Here is an 18,450-nt window from a genome sequence, read left to right as displayed (position 1 = left end):
GCTTAACGTTTTATTCATACGCCCCCAGTGCAAGGACTAAATTAAATACAATAATCGTGCACCCACGTTTCAATATTGGATCTTTTATTTTACCCTCAAAAGCCGCTTCCAAAAGACACAATGTAAAACAGGCAAATCAAATATGATGCATCACTTGAAAAAAATAAAAATACCCAGCCTATACAATTATTCTATAATCACTAAGCAAGCCTATTTTTAAGCAGACTAAATATTGCACACAGAAAAAGCCCCCGGCCCAAAATATTGCTTTACATGCAACAAAGAAAAGACTGGTAATCAAAGAGCTAATGTAACCAAAGTATATGTAATGACACACAGGATACATAGGATACCCCATTCCCTCCTTGAAAATAACATAAATTATCATTAAATGTAAGTTCATGTTTTCTTCATGTAAGACCTTTATTATACAGGTTAACGCCTCCATTTATCTGCGGAAACAAGATATTTGAAATATAATCATTGAAATAAATGTTGACAATATGAGTTAGGGCCTAAATGGGCTATTTTTTTTTACCTCTGGTGACCTCAAAGCATCTCTCGCAGTGCACCATGTGTTTGTAGATCCACATGCTGTCCCCAGCCTTCAGATGACCCAGAGTGCTGTTGCACACTTCACACTAACAGAAGGAAGTGTGTCAAAGAATCTTTATTAGAATTAAGTTAAAATACTAACAATAACACTATATTAGGCTATACTAACAGTCAAAAGTTTGGACACAACATTTCATTTATTTTGGCTACTTTCTGCTTTTTATCTACATACAGAAGATATCAAATATATGAAACAAGATGTATGGAATTATGTAGAAAAAAATAGTTTCATAACTCCACTTTTTTTTTTCTATTTTCTATTCGAATCTTCTAAGTATCCAGTCTTTGCTCTGTCAAAAAATATTTAGCAGTTTTTTTTTTAAACTTTTTTTCTTTACAATGTAATTCCATACATCTGATGCCTTCCATATGAATATAAAATGTAGAAAGTAGTAAAAAAAAAAACAGAATGAGAGTGCATGTCCAAACTTTTTACTGGTTGTGTATATTTGGTCTCACTTTGAAGCAGGAAGCATGGCAGTTGATCTTCATGTCATCCAGGATAATCTTTGCATCCCCAGTGAAGGGTTTACGGCATTGGCTGCACAGATCTTTCTCTAGCACTGTCCTAAAAAGTGGTTTAAATATGTGTTAAATGTGTTAAAAAAGAGAGAGAGAGAGAGAGAGAACACATTTTATTCAGTCTTTTACCTATCAGATGAAGTGTATAAACTTTTACTGGAGGATCTGGAGAAGTTTTCACCCAAATTGTCATCACTCCTAAAAAAAGATGTGTGTTAAAGTATAATTACTATAACAAAATACAATCCAATCAATTATTTCCATCCAGTACCTTGTGGTTGTATATGTTTTAGAACTGTAGCTGCTGGGGCTAGTGATGCTGGTGTACTCGTAACTGTAAAACATACAGCAGTTTGAAATAGACAGTGTTACTTGGAATGATTGTTACTTGAAATTATATATTTTCTTTACCTGCTGTCTGGTTTGGAGTACGAGCTGTAGCTGTAAAAGAAAACGACATGAAGACTTTGTACAATAGGCTTGGAAAAATCACCTATTCTACATTCATGTTTATTTATTTAGCCTGCAACAAATAGGTCTACAATATCCACATTTGCATACTCAACTCACAGTCAAACTTTGATCCCAAAATTCTAACTTGTTCTTCCAGCACATTCAGATCCTTTACATCCTACTTACTTTCAAAAGGAATCTCAACAACGTCCATATTTAAAGGGGATACATAGGCAATCACTAAAAATAAATGTCCTTTAATAAAAAAGTCCATACCTGCTGGTGCGGGTGGTGTATGAATAACTTGGGCTGTCACCTCTAAATAAGCAAAAGTTTCGACGTTAAGAAGACAGGAAACAGTCTGTATGTTTAAAATGCATTGCTTACCCGCTGCTGCTCACTGAATAGTTCTCTCTCTTTGTAATACTGGAGCTGTTACAGAAATGAAGAATTATGCTTACACCTATGCTTTAGTTTATTATTATTATTATTATTATTATTATTATTATTATTATTATTATTATTATTATTATTATTATTATTATGTATTTATTTTATTTCCGTTTTCCTTTATTTTCTTTCTCTTTTGTAGTTGCCCATCAAAAGGGGATCTCAGGGAAAACAGGTGAGAATGTGTGGCATGGAGTTTAAAAAGGAGAAAAAAATGTAGTCAAACTGTAACTTGTACATTGTTACTGTGTACTGTAACGTGTATAACTGCAGATGATATCAACATTTGATTTAAAAAAATTGATGACCAAAAAAAGCACTTGTTCAGCACTTTACCTGGTGGATGGGTCTGACGTGTTGTTTGTCATCAGATTATCATACAACTGATCTTCAGCTCTGCAAAGACATGACCATTTAATAATAGACTGGAGAAATTCAAAGGTATTTAAAAAAAAACAACAATATAAAAATCTTACGCTGACATTCTTGTAGTGGTTGAAGTAATATCTCTGAGGGAGAAAAAAAAACATGTTGACTAATTTATTGCTGTTAAGAGTCATTTAAATGTGCTTTTTACTCACGGGCCATTGCTCTTGCTAGTCTCAGTGTTAAATCTATTGCTGCAATAACATATTGATTAGATGTCCTAATTGTTTAATGCAGGTTTATTTCAGATGTAGCTGTTGTATTGACTATTACCTTTCGTCCTTAATTGTTGAAGGAATGAGAGTATCGTAGAGCTTGTCCTCTGCCCTAAAAGTAAAACATATTTTTTACTATTAGTGTACTATGTTGACAAATGAGTTGGCAAGGCAAGGCAACACAAGTTTATTTGTATTGCACAATTGGTACACAAAGTAATTAAAAGTGCTTTACAGAATAAGAAAGGCATTAAAATCAAAATACAAAGAAATCAAAACATAAATAATCATCATAAAATTAACATTAAAAGAGAAGAGTGCAGAATAAAAATCTTTCAGAGTTGGTGGTTGTCAGGTACTTACGTGTCAGCTGAGCTTTTTACAGTCACAAACTCAGTTTTGGAGACAGTTGTTTTGCTATAACACAGAAAGTAAAGTAATTTCTGTGGATTATTACATGCTCTATACAATATACAAGCAGAAGCCAGAATATGTCAGCAAAAAGTACCATTTCTACTTACAACACCATATTTTCCCTCCACTCATTCACTCACCAAGGTCAAACAAATACAAATAACCAGAAAGCACATAATCATTAAGCCTAACAATAATCTAAAGTAGCTACCTGTCTGGGGTGTTCTTGATGGAGTCAGGAAGAAGTGTGTCATAGAGATTGTCCTCAGCACTGCACAGACATTTAAAATGTATTTTAAAAGAAAAGACATGCATATTTTAAATTACGTAGGTGTAAACTTACGCATTGGAGCCACTGGTGGCGATGGTTGTCTCAGTTACTGTAGTTTTTTTGTTTGGGGAATAGCTTGTGTAAGTTGACCTGTGTGCATGGGTGCATTCTTGTCATGCCAAATATTTTGTCTTACAAATCAGTTAGAACAGTAACTACTTACCCCTTTGTTCTGTCGGAAAACACTCGGTCCGTGAAAGTGTTAGTTTTGGAAGATGTCCTGCCAAAGATTTTAATTAGTAATCATATATAGTAGAATGTCTTAGACAAAGGGTAAAATGTGTATAAATAATTTTGTACTTTTGAGTGGTGGTGGTAAGAGTAGTCTCGGTGGTTTTGCCATTTTCTGTTAAGGTAGTTGTTGTTGTTGTACTAAAAACAAAAGAAATCAACAAGCTTATTAATAAAATGTAACTCATTACACTGGAGAGACATACACGTTTTAACAATATTTGTGGAATTATGGTGTGGAGAATACATTCACCTTTTGGGAGATGTAACAGATGAGTAAGTACTGAAAAAGAAAGAAATATTCTAAATATATACTGGTACATTTGATGTTTTAAACATTGATTCTGAAAATGAGATGACTAGATGACATACTTCCTGGTGTAAGAGGTTTTGGTAGGGCTGGTACTGTAATAAAAAACAAAATGTCAAGATAAACTGGATCAAATATTTGTTTATTTATTGTTTATTTGAATGGGGACAGTGCACATTACAGATAGTTTCCAACTGTATGGGCATAATCATATTGTTTCCACTAACCTGGAATTCAGTTTATCTTGATTAAATCTGATACAAGGAACAAGAAATAAATAATTAAAAAAAATACTATCAAACATAATAATGAACACTGGCATCTATCATACCTCTTGGTCAGAGCTTCAACTGTGCTGTTTGAAACCTTTGAGGTGCTTGAAGTGCTTGTTGACTGTGATGGCTCAGAACTGTCAAAATAAAAAAATCATATTAAAAATTCTATATTACACAAACTTGACCCTTGAGAGCTTTGAGTCCTGTTAAAATGTTGTTACCTCCTCAAAAATATACCTGGAGTTGTGCTTTATTTCCGTCACACATGTTTGAATAAACCTTTGTTATCAGTCTGTCTGTATCTCCACACCTCAAAATGCTCTGTTCCACCTTGTGATGTCATGAAGTGGTAGTTTTCATGTTAACAGCTCCTTTTAAATTTTACCTTCTGTCCTTTTGTAGAGATTGGCAATTCTAGGACTGAAATTATCCAAATGACTCTAGTGAATGTGCATCGAGTTTAAAAACACAGTGGAGCACCTCCTGTATTACCACATGACATCACAAGGTGGAACAGAGTGTTTTCTGTTTGAGAGAAAAACTAAGGCTAAACATGCAGGATTTGTGTTAAACATGTGTGAAAGAAACAAAACACAACTCCAGGTCTGTTTGTGATGGGGAAACATTATAACATCAGAAAATAGACTAATATGGGGCTTTTAAAACAACAAAAAATGTATAGGCATCTAACAATATATTATAGTCATTTGATAATGTTACCTCACAACAGTTTCAGTTGTTTTGTATCGACCCAAAACAGACCTCCCAAAGTTTGGGTCCCGGCTGTGAACAACAAAATAATTCTATCAATACGATGGCATATTCTGTTACAATGATAATGCAGAAAAATGATCCTTACTCTATGGCTTCATCCTCTTCCTCATCTCTTTTGATCCAACTGTTGTCCTTCAAGAGAGACGTCTTCTTTTTGCTCTCTTCTATTGCTGTAAGTGCAGTTTTTTTATTTATTTACCATCTTGTGAGTCCAATCACCATATTCACTAATATACAGCTGATATACTTACTATAGGATGTGCTCATTTTGTATTTTCACCTATCACAAAAAAAAATAAAAATAAAATTCAACCATCAATTTACTATATACACCACTAGATGGTACTGTAACAAAACAGTTGGAAGAACAAATGAATGTATAGTTCCACAGTTGTATACAAAACTTTGCCAACTACAAATTGCCAACCCAAGTTTCGTATATTAAAGGTGAACTGGTTTGTCTCGATCTGTCTACTATGAGGACACACCTACCTTTTATAGAACACACCTTTTTCAAACACGCCATTGACAGCAAAACAGAGAAACAGTCATTATCCATTGATGATAAAGACTGTGCTCTTTGAACCACCTTTACACTCTTACTCATTCACCTTAATCTTACTCAACATTATTAGCACAAACAGTAAGAGTTAGCATTTGTTAAACTTCAGATTTTGTTTTATTTGGTCAAACTATTGTTGCCTTCAAAAAGTTAAAATTAAGTTATGAGTTATATCGAATGCAAGTATAAAATTATGAATGGAATAAAATAATTTGTTGTCACCTTGAAGTTTGAAGATTAATTAATAAAGACTCTGTGGTATTCAAAATATGCGCATCTGAGGAAAAATCTGGGAACCTTTACTTATCCAGTTGAACTCAATACACCACAGACAATCATAAAAAAAGCTTTTGAACTGATATGAACCGAAGAGCATGGGCATTTAGTATTTTCTCAGCATTAAAAAAATTAATTAATAAAAAATATGTATATATGCACATCGCCTCTGTTTTAGTTAGTTAGTTAGTAACTAATAAAAGATAGTAACACTACAATAATAATAACAAATATAAAACAGTATGACTGAAGCAATACACTTACACAACTCTAGCCTACTATGTTAATTCATAAAATCATTAAAACAAAGGGCCACATACCTTGACTGAGAGCTCTGGGCAGGGTGCAAATAAAACTCTTACAAGAGGCAGCGTCTGTCACCTGTGTAATCTGCTGTCTGCAATCTCAGCTTTTGCTTTACACCTGTTTTAACCCTGGGAGGTGATCCCAAGGCCAAGGGTGTGGCCTCAGACAATAATCAAAGAATTCTGTCTTTCAACATGCCTCTTGAGCTGCCATCTATTGTGACCAAATGCTCCTGGTGTATACCAAACTTTAAAATTACTGAATAAACAGACCACTTTACACTGTAAACCTCCCTGAAGACTAGGGGCGTTGAGTACTGTCTACCCAGGGCACAGTGCAGAGTCTGTAATGTTTTTCATTAGACAACATGTAATGTGGGCCCACCATGATTTGTACCCAGGGTCCAGAATTTGGTGCTACACTCCTACTGAGGATATCACACATGACGCTAAACCACACTTTCTCTAAGCTTAAATTAAAAAATTGTAAATATAGTTACAAAGCCCATTTATGCTGCACAGCATGTTAAAAGCAGCCATTTTGGATAATTAATAAACATTATCAGAGGTGTCCCGGATAAGCGGAAGAAAATTGATTATCAAAGGTATGGTAAAATTAGGCTAATTGATTTACAAAGAATTCAATTGTTCATACATAACACTAAATGGATTCAACCCCATTAATCTGAAAGAAATGTAATGGTCTGAAAAAATGTGCCAAACAGGGCCAGTACATCTTGGGAGTGTCCGAGACTAACTAAGGTATGAAAGGTGCATAGCACTCTAAGGTGTGACACATTATCATGATGGGCAAACCCCTCCTTGACATGACAGCATGTAGGAATACTGCATGCTTTTCAAATGAATATGATCTGACAACTTTTTGTTGTAATTGCAATTGCAATACTTTATTTTTTATCCTATAGTCTAAGAATTATTCTAGGCACCTGATGACACTAGATCTCTTCTTCATTGTCTAGTTAACTGGTTAAGTTATGGACATTTAATTTATGACAATGTAACGTCCAGCCAATTTCTATCATATGATTAACATGAAACAAAATTAAGAAGAATTAAGAATAAAGAAGACATCTTACTGCTTTAAGTTGACTTGATGCTGTGCAATGTGATGCTCTTCCACCTTTAAGAAAGTATTACCATGTCAAATGAACAGTCAGACTTCAATCAACATTTCATTTCAGTTCTTGCAGACGTACTCTGCTCAATAGACTAGATTTGCTTTAGCAGTTGTTCTCAAACTTTTCAGTATAGGGTAGCCACTCAGCTATCACCATCGTGCAAGTTAGCCACTAAATAAAACCAAACCATTTCAAAGACAAAGTGAGATAGGAGAATAGGAATAGACAGGTTTTCCTAGTTCAATTGACCTATCCTATGATTACGTAGCAGATGTGTTTACTAAATTCTTCAGTTCAAAGTCACCTGTCAACACTGTTGATGCTTGACAGGGTGGTATGTTTCCAGGGTTGCTATGAGTTACGTTAATTTCTTTGTCAGCCTTATTCAATTTTGTTTTTATTTTGAAAAACTATATGAAAATCATTTAGATTGATTATGTATGTAGAAGGCCTGCACCTACTTGCCTAAATCATGCTTATTTTAGGCTTGATATGTGGGACAATTATTCACAGTCTACTTTTGAGTTGAAAGGCTTTTTAAATAAAGGAAATAGAAAGTCTACATTTGAGCCCTCCATGTCCTTCATTCATGCACTGGTCCTGCTGTAGGATTTTGCCCCATGCAGGCCTATAGAGTGGAGGAAATATAGGCTACAGTTTACATATAAAGGTTATACTATATGCCTGTAAACTTACTTTTCCACTCGTGTAATACAGTCCATTTGTCATGCTATCAGAATACAGACAAAGGTTTAATAAGCGGCACCCAGTTTTGTCATATGAAAATGTCCCGGCATGCTAACGACGCAAGACTCTGCTTGGGAGGGGAGGGTCTGGATGATGGAGCTAAGATGGCAGCCCGACCGAGGGTGCTGCCTCTCCAGGCTCAACCACATTCAAGGGACAAATCCATCTAATACACGATGAGAGACTTTATGTGGATATGTGTTTTTGCCATTTCTGCTAGCAGCGCTGTTTTGACCTGAAAAGGATCCTGGATGAGGATTGGAGCGTGCGCTTGGACGGATCGGTGGACTGTAGCTGCACCACTAGATTGGCAACAATTTGCGCTTACAATAACAGAACGGTCTAGGCTTTATTGTACATTATTGTTCCAAGAAATGGTCAAATGATGTGACGCTGTTGGATATAAGGACCGGTGGTTTACCTGTGATGGCTGGATCGTGCCTGGCTGACATTGTGTGATATATGCAGTGTTCTCCAAAACGATGATGTGTGCTGCTGCGGCAGCGGCCGCCGCCGGTGGTGGTGGAGGTGTCCTCCCCTCATCCTCGCCGTCGATGGCGATGGGTGTCCGGGTTATTTCTGCTGCTGGAACCGACTTCTCCTCCATCGGTTCTGGGATGGGGTCTTGCCCGGTTCAGGGACCCCAGTCAGACTGTCGGACTCGGTACCAGCTTTTACTCTCAGGGCGAGCGTTAGCTGAAAGGTATAGAAGGATTTATACCACGGCTATCAGCGATAAAGAGCAAGGGATAAATCAAGGAAGGTGGGTGGTTTGCGTTCTTCTCATTCTTAATTTTATAAACAGTAGCTGTGCTGTTCTGAGTTGCTAACAAGGCTAATGAGTGCTAGCCAACATAACCCCTAGTCCAGCTGTGTTTCTTAGATCAACGCATACTGCACAGATGCCTTTCACCATTTCCCAACTATATTTGGTTGACAGAATTATGATAATGGTTCAACTAAACATTTGAAGAGGAGCTGCAGCCTTGTGTTTGGGTGTAGGGGTCAGATTGCTGAGTAGCATTTTGCCTAACTGACTTCCTTAGCTCTTGTCAGTCAGTCACGCTAATGCTGTGGCAGAACATAACATAAGCTGTGACTACATGTCTTTTTTCCAAATAACAAATATTTAATCGAGTATATTGGGCGTTGCAATTGAATTAGCCTAAAATGCCCTGATTGTTTACACCAAGCAAGTTAGCTAACGTTAGCGCTGTCATTTAGAACTCTGACGTTAGCTAGCAATTAAGCTAACCTAGCTGAGCATGTTGAGACACACGCACAGCTCAGATATGGCTCTGGGCAGGTATGATATTAGACTTTATCTTAAGTTATCATCGTTTTTGGGGCTTGCTTATGTAAGCCCCATCACTTTTACATTATGATACGTGCTGAATTACGCTCACACTTAAATACACAATAACAGACGATGATTTGTTATTTTGTATTATATAGACAGGTGCGCTATTTACTGGTGTCATCATAAAAGTAATCACACACAAATAATAAAATAACAGATTAAAGCAGAGACGTTGTTGGACAGACTGTCTTGATCTGTTTGGGTGAGGATGATGATGGACATGTGCCCAGTACAGTAGCACGGGCGGGTAATGCACTTAGCTGACGTCATTCTGTCAGCTTGTTGTGCCATTTGTAGTTTTCAAACTTGCCCATTGTTATTATTTATCAGTTACCACTTGCTGAAGTTTCTACGTGCTTTGTGTAACACTGCCTTTTATTTGCAATGCAATCATTTAAGAGATACATGTTGTGTCATTATACCACATTCACTGACTCACTCAATTTTTGTGTTTTTACGTGGACATTATGGGTGCTTCCAAAAGGCCACCAGCCTCACATAATCAGTTTTGTTACAATATATTTTAAAGATTATATTACACAAACTGTTTAATTAAATATATTTAAGTTTAGTTTTTTTTAAGTTATTGTTTTTTCTTATGTATCCAGGGGAAAGAAAGCTTTGAGTAAGAAGAAACTTAAAAGACGTCAGAAGGTCAAATCAAAAGTCAAATCCAGAACAAAGGTAAGAAGTGTTTTATCTTGTTTAATTTTACCTAATTAAAAGGTTTTAAACATTCGTAAGTTATTGCTTTTGGGGTTATTGTGCAAACTATGGATAAAACTGATTGATTACAGAGTGGAAGTGAAATGTTTTGGTTGACCAGAATGCCAGTAGGCTGAGGTACAGAGAGAGATGGGTAACTGTGAGACACATGGGAGTGGCTCTGACTTGTGCATGATGTCCTGTTGCCGAGCGACCTAATGTGTTCTCGTTTCCACGGCAACTGTTGCCTGCCTCCATCTACTTCATCCAAAGAGGCAGTCTCTATGAGATATTGTAGTTGTTTCTTTAGGCACAGGATAATTGTTCATCTCACACCTCTGCTGATCTGGTTTCTAAACACTTCAAGGAAAAGTATAATTTAAGCCTAAATATTGAGTGAAGAGGAGGCCTGTCCTTCTTCTTTTCTCAGATGGATATATTCTAAATGCTCATTTGATTCTGAAAGAATATGGAATAAAACATTTATAGACCCTACAATAGTTTCATTTAGATGCAACTAAAGCCGCAAGCAATTTCAGACTGAACCAAGAATGAATTACTTCTGATCTCAAATAGATGGCCTCACCCTCTGTAATTGATGGAATGTAATACCAAAATGCAACAAAGAGGAAAATCAGTAAATACTGCTCTGAATCAGAACTGCACTTCAGGACTACAACACAGATATATCTTTTGTCTGAATTGCTCAAACAATTTTTTTTTTTCATTATCATCTAGGCTGAAAGTTTAGATGGAGCCCTGTGTGTGCCAGACATCAAACTTCACAGCAACCCTTCTGCTTTCAATGTCTACTGCAACGTGCGGCACTGTGTGCTGGACTGGCAGCAGAGAGAGGCCTCCTTAGCATTGGCTTCTAGGAGCTCAGTGCAAAGTGGTGACTCTGACAGTGAAGAAGAGGAAGAGTACCGTGAGCCAGCGTTCAAGCTGCCAAAAGTAAGTGTGAACCATAACTTCAGGTAAGAATAGCGTGTTCTTTTTGGTCCAGTCTTATACATTATAGACTCATAAACAGTTTCTGGACCCTAATTTTATTTATTTTTTTTACTTTGTATCACTCAAAATAATGCCTTTATATGAAAAACAACAAAAGAACTCACTCACACACCTGATTTATATGGACAGACTGCAGGAGGGAAGTGGTGTGAAAATAAACAAACAAAAATGATTAGAATGTGTTGGGTGAAGTTGTATGGACTATTAAACAACAGGGGACCACATCAGTGGGTGTCAGAGTTTTGAATTGTTAAAAGGGTGGCAACCTATATATGCAAGATTATTCAATATGTGAATGAACTGAATCACAATTCCAATTTCAATGAGGAAACATGTCTATAAACATAGATGTCAGCTTACATACCAAGACCACTTTTATTGTCACATGTGCCTTTGCATTTCTGAAATTAATGTATTTATGAATAATAATATATTTTTTCCTTTTTTTGTTTTATAGATCATTGGTATTGGGTTATGTGGCGTATTTGAGCTAATAAAGGAGACACGGTTCTCTCACCCTTCACTTTGTTTGCGTAGCCTACAGGCTTTGTTGGATATGCTGCAAGGACAACAGCCAGAGGGCTTTCAAACTGAGCCCCCTGATGTGTTAGGTATGACATGAACAAAACGCTGTAAACTGTAATGTAAAATGGTTTTATGTTACGGTAATTGCATAGTATAGTGTACATGTACAATGTTGACTCTTCCAGGTAAAAGTATAAATTACTGACCCAAACAATTTCTATATATTTTTTTAGAGTCTTTATTCCAGTTGTTGCTTGAAACCACAGTACGGAGCACAGGCCCCAATGACCCAACCGGTCAGGCTATCACTGCTTTGTCGTGTGCTTGCCTCTTCAGTCTGGTAGTTTCCTGGGGAGACACTGGCAAAATCCTCCAGGCTGTATCTGCAATTCTTACAAACAATGGAAGCCATGCCTGTCAGACCATACAGGTAGTTTTCTTCCCCTTTATCCATGAAAAATTTGAATAAACTAACTTTGTAGGGTATGAGTATACAAAATCATTTTTTATGACATTTTACATTTTTAGCTCTGAAGTTGTTATAAAATAAAATAATATCACAAATGCTATGTAATGTATCTTGTAACGTCTATGCTTTTTCTGTTTTGGTAGGTCCCCACTATTTTGAATGCATTACAGAGAAGTGTGCAGGCTGTGCTGGTGGGGAAGATTCAGATTCAGGATTGGTTTAGTAATGGTATCAAACGTGCAGCCCTGATGAACAAATGGGTCCTAAAAGAGGTCTCCATAGATGAAGATGAGCGATGTCTTCTTCAAACGGATGGATCCTTCTTGTATTTGCTCTGTAAAGATGGCCTTTACAAAGTGGGCTCTGGCTACAGTGGGACTGTCAGGGTATGTGTGACAGATTGCTTCACTATACACGTTTAAAATGTGCTAGAATTTAATTAAATTTTTGATCTCTTGGGAATTTCTTTCAGGGCCATGTGTACAACTCCACATCTCGCATCCGAAATCGAAAGGAGAAAAGATCATGGTTGGGTTTTGCTCAGGTAGTGTTTCATTCATGTAGTTTTCAAACCCATTTGGTTGTACAAAATATACTCATTGTTCTCATTGTCCTCCTCAGGGGTTCTTGTTGTACCGTGACACTAGTAACCACAGTATGTCAGCTCTTAAGATCAACCCTGAGACACTGGAACATGAGGGTACTGTTTCTATGCCAGGTAATGGAAAATGTGTTGTTTGTTTTTTATTAGTCTGACATAAATTAATGTATATAATTACTACATATCTATATTTCCTCTTTAAAGGACAACATTCAGATGGACAGAACATCATCTTTACTGATGGAGAATATATCAACCAAATCGCAGCCTGCAAAGATGTATGTTGAATGTGTTATAAATATTTTAACCTGTTTTGGTATAGTTGAAATGTGTATGTAGAGACTGCAGAATAGCTTGACCACCATTGTTTCTTTATGCTGTTGTCAGTTTTGGTGCCATAAGCACCTCAAGGCACCTTTCATGAATAAATTAATTCAAATCTGTAGACTACCAACTACTGTGATTTCAAGGGAGCATTAAGTCCTATAGTCTCTCCCAAGGAGATTACATCTGTTGCGTCATATAACCCTGATGTATTTAGTGAGTGTAGATGTTTATATGTAGCATTGCAGGAATGACACTGGCACCACATAGAGCTATTCTACAGAGGATGTAATCTTGTAAGAAGCTATCGGTACAAGTACAATGCAGTATATGTGGGGGAGGGGGAGATATTCAACTGCTGTAACTCTACTGTTGTAACCAGAATGGCAGTGTATTATGTAATCAAGCAACTGCCTTTTGGTCATTTGAGTGGTTTTGGGCCGAATTTGCTATGTTTCTCAAAAATTAAGATAAGATATTGGAGACTGCTATACTATACCAACAATGCTCATTGTATACATTTACTCATTTACTGTGTTTTCATTTATTTAATCCGGGACCGTGTTCTCATTTATTTGCCACTAAATTATTTCTTGTCTGTTACTGACGTCTTTGGTTTTGACATCTTCAGGATGGTTTTGTGGTTCGGATCTATACAATGAGCTTAGACCCAGCTCTGCAGCAGGAACTGCAGCTCAAGCTTGCAAGAAAATGCCTCCATGCTTGTGGAATATCACTTTTTGACCTGGAGAAGGATTTACACATCATCAGTAAGTAATAGTTTTATTGTCTTGGCCTAAGAGAAATATCTATTTTGGAAATTTTACTTATAAAAGGTTATCTCTGTCTCAGGTACAGGCTTTGATGAAGAGGCGGCACTTATTGGAGCTGGTAGAGAATTTGCTCTCATGAAAACCGCCTCTGGAAAGGTGAGAGTGCAAACCCTTTTTTTTTTTGCAATTCCTGGTTTATCTGGAAAAATAGTGTTGTGTGTGGTCATGAAATTTCTCAATTTTTTTGGCAGCAAGAATAATTTCCTTTTTTAAGATGAAATTCAAATTATTTAGGTGGCTTGTCTATGTAGAGGGTGTGGGTTCACACTGCAGGTGTGATGTACTGTGTCTCTTGAGTACATAGCAGCCAAGAGTAGCTGCTTATTGCACAGTGTCTGAAAAGGTTTAGTACAACAACAGTTTTGAATGACCTGTAATTACGAATCATCATGGTACAAAGAACACTTATTACTTACCCTGGGACCATGTTTTGTCTTTAAAGACAAAAGACTGGGAACATTTTAACAGTTTGTGAATGAAACTTTTATTTAATGCCCAGTAAACAATTGTTGTTGTTTACAAGGAAATTTTAAATACACAGCAATTCAAATTGTGTCATCAAGTTTTTTACAACTTTGTCTTTGACCTTTTTTTCCTCAGATATACTATACAGGAAAATATCAGAGCCTTGGTATCAAGCAAGGTGGACCCTCGGCAGGAAAGTGGGTGGAACTGCCAGTGACCAAATCTCCCAAAATTGTTCAATTTTCAGTTGGACATGATGGCTCTCATGCACTACTAGTGGCTGAAGATGGAAGTGTGTTTTTTACTGGCTCTGCCAGTAAAGGAGAAGATGGAGAATCCAGTAAGAAAAACTAAAAATAACAATTGAGCTGTCACCAATAACAGGATGTCTGCTTTCACTTTTGAGCAAGAAGAGATACACTAATGGAAGCTAATGTGTAACATATTTTTTTCTGTTGTGTCACAGCTAAAAGTCGCCGACAACCTAAACCCTACAAACCCAAGAAGATGATCAAATTAGAAACCAAAACAGCCGTGTACACAGCTTGCAACAATGGCAGTAGCAGCATTGTTACAAAGGATGGAGAACTGTACATGTTTGGGAAAGATGCCATTTACAGTGACAGCACATGTAAGTCACATATTATTTGTTTATTACACATGATGAGAGGATGAGGAGTTTCTACCTCAAGGCCGTAAGACTCTTAAGTCAGGCTCGCTAGCACTCCCCTCCTGTATGTATGAAGAGCATAGAATTTAATATATGTGTTTGTATTATGTTTGCTGGAAAGTACATTAACAATTTCACTACATACTGTATTGTGTGCATGTGTATGTGACAAATTGAAAATTACGTTAAAGTCCAAAATTAATCTCAATTGTCTTTCCTCATATCAGGCCAGGTTACGGATCTGAAAGGACATTTTGTAACTCAGGTTGCTATGGGGAAGGCCCACACCTGCGTGTTGACCAAAAGTGGCGAGGTGTGGACTTTTGGTGTCAACAACAAGGGTCAATGTGGCAGAGACACTGGAGCTATAAGCCAGGCAGGGAAAGGTGGGTACCGTACCTCTAAATATAATTAATGATATACTTAGTACCAATTCAGCTATGCTGATTTTTGTTTTGTCTACTTACATTACCGTTTTATGTTAGCATTTGGAGTGGAGAGCATGGCTACAGCAATGGATGAAGACCTGGAGGATGAACTAGAGGAGAAAGAAGAAAAAAGTATGATGTGCCAGCCAGGGATGCATAAATGGAAACTGGATCAGTGCATGGTCTGCACAGTATGTGGAGACTGTACAGGCTATGGTGCGAGCTGTGTCAGTAGTGGGCGTCCTGACAGAGTACCAGGAGGGTAAGAAAAAATAAACAATTAGCTTTAAAACATTGCACATTGTAATCTATAGTAGTAGTGACTTGTTTGAACATTGTTGTGTGTACTGGAACAACTAAATATTTAAACCACACAGGATCTGTGGCTGTGGATCTGGGGAGTCTGGCTGCTCAGTATGTGGATGCTGTAAAGCTTGTGCCCGAGAACTGGACGGTCAGGAGGCAAGGCAGAGGGGCATCTTTGATGCGGTGAAGGAAATGATTCCCCTTGACCTTCTACTAGGTATGACAAGTGACAAATGATTTTCAACGATTAAAAAAATATATTTATTTGTCACACACTTTTGTCATCACATGATGTTTTTTAAAGGTACTGTATTGCACAAAAATTGACTCTTGTGAGTTTAAGACATGTTATAATGTTGTTACCTCCAGTTGTGTTTTGTTTCATTCACACATGCTTGAGTTATACATTATTATTAGTCTATCTGCATCTCCAAAGCCTAAAATGCTCTGTTACACCTTGTGATGTCATCAAGTGGTGGTAACAACTTTTGACTTTAAAAAAAAAATAGAGATTGGATAATTTCAGCCCTGTAATTTCCAAATGATTCTAGGTGTATGGAGTCTTGTATTATCATATGACATCACAAGGTGCAGCAGAGTTTGAAGTCAAGTGTGTTGAAATATGCAGGATTTGTGTGTTTAACATGTGTGAAAGAAACAAAACACAACTCCAGGTTGTGGTAAATCAGAAAATTGTGTAATATGGGCCCTTTAATAGATATTGAAACTGCATGTGATAAACCTTATTCAATCTTAACCCAGGGTCAACATCAACATATTCTTGTCATAATTTCTCAGAACAAACTGCTCTGCAAAGTTACTGTCTGTTGCTACCACCGTTGCACTGTTGCTTTTGCTGCTTTTGTTTAAACCATTACTTCGAACTGAATGCAGTATTTACGGCTATGTTACCTCTTATTTGACTTATTTGTGTGTTAAAATCATTGCTTTTTCATTGCATCATTCCATTATTCATTCAAGTGTCTGCTCTGCTCTGCTCTGTCTTCCCCCATTCTCCTCGTCTGCATCTTGTCTGGGCTGCCTGTACCTCGGGTCTTTTGTATTTTAGCTGTGCCTGTCCCTCCCCCTCCAGGAGTTAACATTGAAGAACACATCCAAATCCGACAAGAAGAGAAACGTCAAAGGATCAACCGACGACATCGACTGGAAGAAGGTCGAGGTATGGATGCAACAGTCCTTGACCGGACAAGAGTGCATAGAGTAATAACCTATGTGATTTTACACCTCTACACTGCAAATAAAAATAGGCAGACAGAATTAGTAGGTGATGCTAACAGTATGCTTTACTGCTTTGTGAGCTTGGGTGTTGAACTTTGGTGACTTCCCCCTTGCTTGTGTTCATAAATTTTCAGTGTGCGTGTACTGTTGTGGTGTAGTATTATCATGTGTTCTCTCCCATTTGTGTGCATTGTGCATGCATGTGAAAGTTTCTTTCTCCCTCAGGCCCTCTTGTTTTTCCTGGTCCCATTTTTATGAACCAGCGTGAGCAGGCCCTAGCCAGAATAAGACCCCTTCAGGCACTAAGGCATAAACGGGACAAGCACAAAGGTACTATGGTCTTCACTAATAATTGGGTGCAGAGACACCCCTTTGACTCATCTCCCAATCTGGCTGTCCCGCCCACCTCCTTTCTCACTATCCAAAGGCCAGATTCTTTTTTTCAGCTGTTAAAAAAAAAAAAAAAAAAATACCTTTGAGAAAATAATTGATAGGCATACTGTTCCTTGTCAGTAGTGTTATCAGGAACTGTCCATATTTATTGTCATGTATCAGCTATAAAAAACTTCACTGGTGACTGAAACTGAGTTTTTTTAGGGGCCTATGATGTTTTTGTTCACCCCAACTCATAAATCTATATAATGATTTGGGTGATGATAAGTTTTCGCTAGTCACTGTCCTTGCCTCATACACACTGGAATGATTGGAAAACTGAAAGTTGAGTAAAAAAAACCCTTTATGTTCACTTTTCTCTACAGCAACTGTATTTGTGAGTGTCTGCCAGAAAGCGCCGTCTTTAGTTTTTGTTTAAAACCTCTGATCAGGAATTTCAGCCAGCCCTTTAATGGTTAATACCAAACACTTGTGTGTCTGAACTATTTATGTGCTGGTAGAAGTTGAGAAGAAAAAGAAAAAATACAGTTACCATGCATTTAAGCTGTGAGAGCTCTTTTGAAGTGTGCTTTATTATTTAAACAAAAAAACAACTGTTGACTAAACTCTTTTCTGAAGGAGTTTCTTCCCATCTGTTTGTGCTTTGGGTCTCTCTTTCTATCACTTTTCGGTCTTTCCACCACTCCATTCTTTTTTCCAGCAGTTTGCAGGAACAACAGTGGATACACTTTCTTTCATTTCTCAATCATTTTAGTTTACTCAAGTATTTGTCTTACAGATGGGAGTAGTGAACGAGGAGAAAAGGATGCCAGCAAAATCACCACCTACCCTCCCGGAGCGGTGAGGTTTGACTGTGAGCTGCGAGCAGTTCAGGTCAGCTGCGGTTTCCACCACTCAGGTAACTTTAAATTCTGTTGTGTTGTGATGCAAAAAAAACTTCAATTATAAACATGGCATTACCATTCATGTCCCTGGCAGTGGTTCTCATGGTAAATGGAGACGTTTACACATTTGGTTATGGGCAGCATGGGCAGCTTGGGCATGGTGACGTCAACTCCAGGTACATATGATTA

At 37.3% G+C, this 18,450-nt stretch overlaps 2 protein-coding genes across 12 annotated transcripts in view; one reads left to right on the top strand and one right to left on the bottom strand.

Moving 5' to 3' along the window:
- Positions 1-2: 2 nt before the first annotated feature.
- Positions 3-6,278, bottom strand: scel (sciellin). Of its 2 annotated transcripts, none has more exons than XM_033987526.2 (25): positions 6,175-6,278; positions 5,268-5,296; positions 5,102-5,186; positions 4,963-5,025; positions 4,299-4,376; positions 4,195-4,221; positions 4,030-4,062; positions 3,911-3,940; positions 3,727-3,798; positions 3,590-3,646; positions 3,439-3,516; positions 3,307-3,366; positions 3,045-3,098; positions 2,740-2,793; positions 2,622-2,660; positions 2,517-2,549; positions 2,377-2,436; positions 1,978-2,022; positions 1,867-1,908; positions 1,549-1,578; positions 1,409-1,471; positions 1,267-1,335; positions 1,075-1,183; positions 539-641; positions 3-452 (listed from the first exon to the last, which is right to left on the bottom strand). In XM_033987526.2, the coding sequence occupies exons 2-25, from the start codon at positions 5,281-5,283 to the stop codon at positions 436-438; spliced, it is 1,317 nt and encodes a 438-aa protein (XP_033843417.1). In that variant the 5' UTR covers positions 5,284-5,296; positions 6,175-6,278; the 3' UTR covers positions 3-435. The 2 variants fall into 2 exon arrangements, with proteins under 2 accessions (XP_033843417.1, XP_055086791.1); XM_055230816.1 differs by having other exon boundaries at positions 86-452; positions 1,267-1,332.
- A 1,845-nt stretch (positions 6,279-8,123) lies between these two features.
- The window catches only part of mycbp2 (MYC binding protein 2), a 34,817-nt gene continuing 24,490 nt past the window's right edge, over positions 8,124-18,450 (top strand). For 5 of the 10 annotated variants that reach the window (XM_033986346.2, XM_033986345.2, XM_033986344.2 and 2 more), the window contains exons 1-20: positions 8,136-8,808; positions 10,014-10,089; positions 10,849-11,064; positions 11,582-11,735; positions 11,883-12,079; positions 12,262-12,504; positions 12,591-12,662; positions 12,740-12,836; positions 12,924-12,997; positions 13,675-13,813; positions 13,896-13,972; positions 14,477-14,681; positions 14,808-14,972; positions 15,239-15,397; positions 15,497-15,701; positions 15,817-15,962; positions 16,815-16,925; positions 17,210-17,314; positions 18,156-18,275; positions 18,356-18,437. In XM_033986346.2, the coding sequence (XP_033842237.1) occupies positions 8,528-8,808; positions 10,014-10,089; positions 10,849-11,064; positions 11,582-11,735; positions 11,883-12,079; positions 12,262-12,504; positions 12,591-12,662; positions 12,740-12,836; positions 12,924-12,997; positions 13,675-13,813; positions 13,896-13,972; positions 14,477-14,681; positions 14,808-14,972; positions 15,239-15,397; positions 15,497-15,701; positions 15,817-15,962; positions 16,815-16,925; positions 17,210-17,314; positions 18,156-18,275; positions 18,356-18,437 (2,924 nt within the window). In that variant the 5' untranslated portion in view covers positions 8,136-8,527. Of the gene's footprint in view, positions 8,809-10,013; positions 10,090-10,848; positions 11,065-11,581; positions 11,736-11,882; positions 12,080-12,261; positions 12,505-12,590; positions 12,663-12,739; positions 12,837-12,923; positions 12,998-13,674; positions 13,814-13,895; positions 13,973-14,476; positions 14,682-14,807; positions 14,973-15,238; positions 15,398-15,496; positions 15,702-15,816; positions 15,963-16,814; positions 16,926-17,209; positions 17,315-18,155; positions 18,276-18,355; positions 18,438-18,450 lie in introns of all 10 variants that reach the window. The other 5 variants (XM_033986340.2, XM_033986338.2, XM_033986347.2 and 2 more) reach the window with 5 other exon arrangements.

The sequence above is a fragment of the Periophthalmus magnuspinnatus genome, chromosome 21, assembly GCF_009829125.3.
Source record: "Periophthalmus magnuspinnatus isolate fPerMag1 chromosome 21, fPerMag1.2.pri, whole genome shotgun sequence".
NCBI lineage: Eukaryota > Metazoa > Chordata > Actinopteri > Gobiiformes > Gobiidae > Periophthalmus > Periophthalmus magnuspinnatus.
The sequence above is the reverse complement of the archived record's forward strand: the minus strand, read 5'-3'. Positions and strand labels throughout refer to the sequence as shown.

Coding starts and splice junctions, on each gene's coding strand:
- scel (XM_033987526.2), bottom strand. Junction 2,794..3,044: donor GTAAAAAGCTCAGCTGACAC/GTAAGTACCTGA, acceptor TTTTACTTTTAG/GGCAGAGGACAAGCTCTACG. Junction 1,579..1,866: donor TACACCACCCGCACCAGCAG/GTATGGACTTTT, acceptor TTTCTTTTACAG/CTACAGCTCGTACTCCAAAC.